This window comes from Talpa occidentalis, unplaced genomic scaffold (genome assembly GCF_014898055.3).
Source record: "Talpa occidentalis isolate TD23 unplaced genomic scaffold, MPIMG_talOcc4v2.1 talOcc4.3, whole genome shotgun sequence".
NCBI classification, from domain to species: Eukaryota; Metazoa; Chordata; class Mammalia; order Eulipotyphla; family Talpidae; genus Talpa; species Talpa occidentalis.
The window spans coordinates 151,268,261-151,275,300 of record NW_023603184.1 but is presented as its reverse complement, the minus strand read 5'-3'; the positions used below and the strand labels follow the sequence as shown (position 1 = coordinate 151,275,300).

At 70.9% G+C, this 7,040-nt stretch overlaps 1 protein-coding gene across 1 annotated transcript; it reads left to right on the top strand.

Moving 5' to 3' along the window:
- The first annotated feature begins 5,630 nt into the window (after positions 1-5,630).
- On the top strand, positions 5,631-6,908 carry OTOS (otospiralin). The gene is made up of 2 exons (XM_037522179.2): positions 5,631-5,831; positions 6,034-6,908. The coding sequence occupies exons 1-2, from the start codon at positions 5,693-5,695 to the stop codon at positions 6,906-6,908; spliced, it is 1,014 nt and encodes a 337-aa protein (XP_037378076.2). The 5' UTR covers positions 5,631-5,692.
- Positions 6,909-7,040: the final 132 nt, after the last annotated feature.

Sequence of the window (7,040 nt, the reverse complement as noted above, 5' to 3'; positions counted from 1 at the left end):
TCTCCCGGGGTTTGTCTGCGGGACAGCTGGATGGGAGGTGTGTGCGTCGCGCAGCTACACAGGCGAGCGGTGGGGTGGGCGTCCTCTTACTCATTAACACGGCTTTTCAGTGTCTGCTGTCATTTATGTTTTGGTGGACTTGGAGTTTTGTATTTTTATATCACACTTTATGAATTCTAACTTATAAGTAAATTAATAGATATTGCAAACATATTGCGAACATTCCGATTCCCCCTCCCTCTCTGATCTGGCCAGCCAGAGAGCAGAGCCATCCGCACAGGCTTGAAGCAGAGCAGGCTCCGCCATGGGCAACCGACCTCCACCCTCACTGGTGACCCAGGAGCTGGCGGGCGGCCTTTGCTCCTCCATGCGCTGTCCTCAGCCAGCAGCACAGTGGTTAGGCTTAGGCCTTTGCAGCCTCTGCATGGACCACACCGACACACCTGCAGGTCAGAGTAACTTAGGAAATGGAAAGACCTAATGCCATGGATGAAATCCAGAAGACACCCCACCTCCTAGCCCCCCACACTTGCTAAGAATAGCCACAGTTTCCCACGTCACCGTCCCTCAGCTGTGGTTGAGGGAACAGCTCTCACAGAGGCGGGTCCATGAGCTGCTTCCCAGGCCTGGTCCTCCTCCCACAGCCTGTTAGCCTTCCGGCCTGAGACTGATTGCAGCCGGCAGTATCCACACGTGTGGCGCGTGAGTGAAAGGTCTTTACTGACAGGAGGTGTGACTGAAGGTGTCAGACACAGGGGGAAGCACATGGTCTGTTATTGTGGATACTTCCTGAGGGGCAGTATTAGTGGGCGGCCTCTGTGCCCACTTCCAGAGCACGGTCCGGCTATCCCAGAGCCCCCCGCGCCCCCGGCTGTCTTGCGGCACTGGAGGGAGCTGGCACCACACTGAGAGGTGGCAGGACAGCCCGGTGGTGCTTGGGGGCTGACCCCTGCAATGGGGATGCCAGGAGCGGATTGTGCAGGTCACAAAGGAAGTGCTGACATGGGTGAGACAGCCAGGGGAGACGGAGGGGTCAGGGGTGGAGAGCAGATACCCAGCCCCGGTGAGTGGTCGTGGACCGCGATGGCCAGCTCTCCCTCAGAGGCCAGTGCAGGCGAGGCCACCCTGGCCAGCAACAGACCTGGGGGCCACGGGTGGCCGTGGGCTGAGGGCAGGGTGGCCTGTGTGGAGCCAAGTAGGCCGAGGAAGCGGGCCCAGCACTCACCTGCAGGCAGGAGCTCAGCGGTGACCCCCGAGCGCCCCTGGGGGGCGTTTCTCCCGCTGCCCGCATGTAATTCTTCTTGTGTCTCACTCGAGTCTGTGTGTGCCTGTGTGTGCCTGCGTGGGTGAGCAAGGGCGGCGGGCGGGCCATGCACAGGGCAGGACGCTACCCCCCACCCCCCCACCCCCCGCACTGGCCCAGCTGGGTGTGGACGTGGCCGTGGCCTGTCCCCTGCGCTCAGAGTGGGGGTGGCCGGGGCATCACGCTTTTCCCTTTTCCCACTTGAATGCTTCTGTCAGGCCGGTCGCGCCTGGGCCTGCTGGGGCGCCCCGGAGCTGCCCCTGTGGCCCTGCCCTCCCACCCCCAGCGGGCGCGTTGCCCCCAAGGCTCAGCCCTGGCCCCCAGGCTCCAGTGTCCCCTCCTGCCAGAGCCAAGCCCTGGGACAGCGGCTGGAGGGTGCGGGAGCCCCCCACTGCCCCGCCTCACGTGGCGACGGGAGGGAAGAGCCAGGAGGTCAGGGAAGGGGCGCAGGGCGGCGGGGGCTTGTGCCGCCCCGGCAGAACCCCTCAGAGCAGGCGGCCCCGCTGCCCGGGCGCCAGGCTGGGACTCAGCCACCCCTTTCTCGTGAGCCACCTCATGCGGGGTGAGCGGGGGGGGGGGGGGGGGGCGGTGGACGGCCTCTGCTCCAGGGCGGGGCCGCTCCTGCCTCTAGGACCCTCCATGTGGCCGGGCCTGGGGGGTCCCCAGGCCGGAGCTGCCACCCTCCAGGAGCCCCTCTGTGTCCCTGGCCCCACGCTCCGGGAGTCACCGCGGCGGCTGCTCCCGCATTTCTCTCCCGCCCTGGGCCTCGCGGCCCCCCCGCTGCTCCGCATCCGTGACGGGGGCCCGCCCTGTCTTGCGCCCCAGCCCGCTCCATGCTGGCCCCGGGAAGGCCTGGCCCGGGGGCGTGCTCCGGCCCCTGTCCTGGCCCGAGTCCGAGAGCGGGGACTCGGAGCCGCTGCCCACTGCGCCCCCTCTGTGACCAACCACCAGATCAGCCTGGAGCCCTGGCGACTCTGGGGTCCAGCCGTCCAGGGCAGCAGCCCACCTGCCGGTCCAGCGCCATGACCCCGCATGGCCGCTTTGTGCCCAAGTCTCAGGCAGAGCCTGGACTCGGAGCCACAGGCGGGGGCGGGGGCGCCGCTCGTCCAGGGACTGGAGCGTCCAGCGACCGACCGCTGTTCGGCCAGCGGGTGCCGCGCATCTGGGCCCACGCAGGGAGGGGCCTGCCCCTCAACGCTCAGCCCCGCGGGCGCCCTGTGCCCTGCCGCCCTGGGCTCCCCGGGACCCCCTGCCCGGCCACTCTGGCTGAGGGCTGAGCCGCCCTACAGGAGGGAATGGCCTTCAGAAGACCTGTGGGGCCACGCGGGCTCTGTCTGTGCCGTGCCTGCCAGGCCCGTCTGCGGCCGGGTCCGCCGGGCGTCGGCCAGACCAGACACGAGGCTACCCTCAGCCCTCAGCGCTCGCTGGCCCCCAGGTGCATTGGTGGGCCCCGGCCACCTCCGCAGGCAACCCCCCCACTGTCTGTGCTCCACCCCCACAATGCACGGACGCCAGGGCTTATGCCGACTGGTCCCCACCGCTTGACCGGCCTTGGCCGCCGACACGGCGGGTGAGGCACCTTGGGAGGGTGAAGCAGAGGGAGGACCCGGGTCTGTGCTCCCTGCAGGCTTGGGGCGCAGCCAGGTTCGGGCTGACACCTTGGGACAGCTGAGTGCCCAGGGGCCAGGCCGGATGGGCCCACGGGGTGAATTGGGCACAGCCCCGGCCTGACCCCAGGGCCTGGCGCCATCACCCGCTGGCACCAGGAGCTGATCCAGGTCTTGGGCTCAGAGAGCAGGTGGCCCCCGCGGTGCAGGGCATGGGGCAGCGAGCTTGGGCGGGAGGGGGCTCCAGAGGGGAGGCGGGGTGGGCCCTGCAGCCGGCACATGCCAGGGCCCCACAGGCCAGCTGAGGTCCCAGGCAGGGCGGCGAGCGGCGTGGGCACTTCCAGGCGCGCGCCAAGGCCTTGGCGGGAGCCGTGCAGGGAGGGCAGCCCCAGGGAGCTGGTCACAGCTCTGCCTGGGCGCAGAGCTCGGCCGTGCGGCTGGCTGGGAGCGGGGGCTGGCGCTGGGGTGGCTGGAAGGCCGCAGCCCGGGGCTTCCTGCCTCCCTCCCAGGGACTCCCGGGGTGTGTGTGTTGGGGGGTGGCTCCCCTCCCCCACAGGCCTGGCTCCCCTGGTCGGGCGCCCTCACGTGCTGTTCCCAAGGTGGCCGGCGGGTGGCGACCGGAGCCCACGGAACGGCGACCCCTCCTGCAGGCCCCAGAGATGGCCCAGGCCCCAGGCGGCCCGGGTGGGCCCCAGAGGAGGGCCGCGGCCCTCGGGAGGGAGGCCGGCCTGTCGGCAGGTACTGTCCCTTGTCCTCTGTCCACCACGACCCCAGGCTCCCTGGGGCTTCAGCGCCGGCCCGGGGCCCACAGCGCACGGCTCGGCGGCGGCCCGAGAGCAGCCAGAGGAAGCCGCGGCTTCACACCGGGGCTCTGGGCTTGGCCCCGACGCCGGCCACGCGAGGGGGCAGAGCCCCCGCCGTCCCTGAGCCCCGGGGCCGGGGCCGGAGTCCTGCCGCGTCCTCCGGGCCACTCGGCATCCGCCCGGGTCGGGCCCTCGGCGAGGGGGAGAGCATGGCCCCGGGGCAGGACCCCGGCCCGCGTCTGGGAGGCCGGCTCCGCCCCGGACGGCAGACCTAGCCCCGGGGAGGTGTGGCCACCGGTGGGCAAGGCGCGGCCGGGCCCTGCAGGGCTGCTCTGCGTGTGCCCGCGGGTGAGGGGCTCGGGCGGGCTGCGCTGGCAGCGCCGAGGGGTGAGCCGCAGGCCGGGCAGCCGCGGGCAGGGCGTGGGAGCGGACGGCCTGGGGCGGGGCTGGTTCTCTGGCTAATGGGACAGTCCCAGGAAGGGGCGCGGGTCCTGCCGAGGAGGGTCCAGGCGGCAGGATGGGGGCAGGCTGGTGCCGGGGGGCCCAGAGGCAGGCGGAGAGCCCCCCCAGGCCAGGCCAGCCCCACCCCAGAGTCGCGCGGTGGGGGCCGGGCCAGCAGCTCTCGGAGGCCCTGCACTGGCGGCCCCTGCGCCCAGACAGGCTCCCGCTGGGCGCTGCTTCCTCTGGGGTCTGGAAGCTTCCGGAGCAGAGGGCCACGAGCCCCCCCTCAGCCCCGCACTGCTCCTCAGGCCTGGAGCCCAGGCCCGGCTGAAGCGTGTGGGGCCTCGCGCCCGGGCCTGGCCCCGTTCTTCCCTCGAGTCCGGCCGTGCAGCGCCCCCCAGCCCCCGGGCGAGCCTGCAGGGTCCTCAGCCCCACGGCCCCGGGACCATGAGGTCTGCAGCGCCCACATTTCTGAAATGAAGCTCACTCTGGTGGCTCTTGGCTCCCCGGTCACAGCGACGGGGACGCGGGGCCCTTCCGCTCCCGGGTCTCCTTCTGGCCGGGGCAGCCCCTGAGCCCCGCAGCACCCCCTGAGGCAGCTCTCAGAGGCCGAGGCTTTCCCAGGACCCCCTGGTGCCCTCCAGCCCGAGGGGCCCAGTGAACCAGAGGCACTGAGATGCCCCCTGCCTGCCAGACGCAGCCAGCGCAGGCGGTGGGGGCCAGGGCAGAGGCGGGCTGGGGCCCCAGGACAGGCCAGGGCGGGTGGCTCGGAGGCTTCGCTGGACTTTGCTGTCTCGGGGGACGGTGTGGGCAGAGGCTGGGGCACTCACCCCTCACCTGTCTCCCACAGGATGGGCCCCTCCGCTGGCCTTTTTCCTGGGCAGCAGCACCAGGGAGGGCCCTCAGGGCCCCTTGGTGTCACCAGTGAGGTCAGCTAGACTTGAGGGGGGGCTGCCCAGTTCTGGGGGTCCCTCCTGCCGCCTGTCCCAGCGGGGGTGGCCTGTGCCCCTGCTCCTGGGCAGCCCAGACCCGGCAGGCTGTCCTGCAGAGGGAAGCCGGCCTGTTCCAGAGCCGCCCTTAGACCGCGGCCCAAACGTCTCAGCAGCGGCCAGAGCAAACACGCTTCCCTGATTTGGTCTCTGGATCGGGTCCCCCAGAGCAACTCTGCTGCCAGCCTGGCCCCGGCTCGGCGGGCGGACTATTCAGCATGACGTCCTGCGGGTAGGCGGCCCGTGGGCCGGGGCTCCTATAAAGAGGCGCGTCCGTGCGGGCAGCAGACGCCCATGGGCTGCGCCGAGGGACGAGGGAAGGCGACTGGACGGGGCGGACGGCCCTGCTGCGGTGTCTCAGGGGCAGCGGGAAGCAGGCGGGCTCGGAACGGGCCTGGGGCCGCGGAGACGGGCACACGGGGGTGTCTGGTGGCAGAGCTGTTTGCCCGGCAGGGGCCCCTCCGGGTGGGGGTCAGAGGAGCTGGGGTGGCGCTGGCGGCCTCACCCCGGCCCCTCCTGGCGCAGGTGGCCGTGACCGTGCCTGGGAGGATGAAGTGCTGCCTGCAGCGCATGTTAGCCCTCTGCCTCCCGCTGGGTCCTCTCTCGGGTGAGGGGCTGCTGGGCCTGGCTGGGCCCCGGCACCCACTCCTGCCCCCTGACTCCTGCAGCTGGGGGTGGAGTCCTGCACGTGGGGGCTCCCTGTGACCAGCTTCTCCCCATTGCAGGGGCTAGCCGGTGCAGGAGGCGGGGGTGCCTGCGTTTCTACAAACACCTGTGTCCCGCAGGGTGGGCCCGGGCGCCGGGGGGCCAGCCCCTCACCTGACAGGGCAGCGGGACCAGCGCCTCTTCCCCGGGCCCGCCCTCCAGCCTCCTGGGGTCATGCCAGGCGTGACCGATCCCTCGACAGCCACACCCTTTGTCCAAACTCGCCCAGGGCTCCTTCCGGGCCCACCCCATACCGGGCAGCAGGGGCCAGTCCTGGCTGTGCCTTGCAGACCCCCACGCAGAGCCGCCAGCCATGCCCTACTGGCCCTTCTCCGCCTCGGACTTCTGGGGCTACATGCAGCACTTTCAGGCCCTGGGTGCCCACCCGCAGCTGGAGGACCTGGCCCACACCTTCTTCGCCCATGTCCCCCTGGGGGCCACCCTGGGCTTCCAGGTGCCCTTGCAGGAGGAGCGAGGCCCACCTGGGGTTTGCCAGCCGCAGCTAGGCGAGGCCCACCATTGGTGGGGGGCCGTTGGCCACTCCTCCCTCAATAAACCCCACCTAAGACGCACGGCGTGTGGCACGTGGGACCCCGACCCCCCCATGGGGCAAGTCGGAGGCTCCCGAGACCACCTCCTCCTCCAGGAGGCCCATCCCACTTGGCGTCCGCAGTGTGTGGGGACCTGGTCTCCCCGTACCGGCCTCTCTGCTAACCCTCACGACCACCCCAGGAGGCACATGGGGCCCCAGGATGTAGGTGGGGAAACTGAGGCAGAGGCCTACCCAGGCCCTGCCTTGGTCCCTGAGCAGCCAGACCCTCTGTGGTCACTGAGCTGGAGCCCAGCCAGGGCCACCTGCCCACCCAACACCAGGGGGCCGCTGGCGCAGGGAGGGCCGGGCCCGAGTGCACTGGGTGGGCTGGGGAAGGTTCCAGAGGAGAGAGCCAGTGCTGCAGGCTGGGGACCCCCGGGGGAGAGCCAGGACTGGCGGGCAGCAGGGACGCTGCGTGGGAGGGTCACCCGTCTGGCAGGAGAGGCTGAACCGGCAGGTGCCCTGTGAAGCCGGCCGTGGCCCTGGAGCGGGCACAGCGCAGCGGGGGCTGGAGACGTGAGCATGATGGGCCCCGGACCGCCAAGGGGGCCCCGGCAGGCGGGAGGGTCGAGGTGACTCCAGAGAGATTCGCTGTGGTCA

Coding starts and splice junctions, on each gene's coding strand:
- OTOS (XM_037522179.2), top strand. CDS start 5,693: ATGAAGTGCTGCCTGCAGCGCATGTTAGCCCTCTGCCTCCCGCTGGGT. Junction 5,832..6,033: donor CTGGGGGTGGAGTCCTGCAC/GTGGGGGCTCCC, acceptor CATGCCAGGCGT/GACCGATCCCTCGACAGCCA.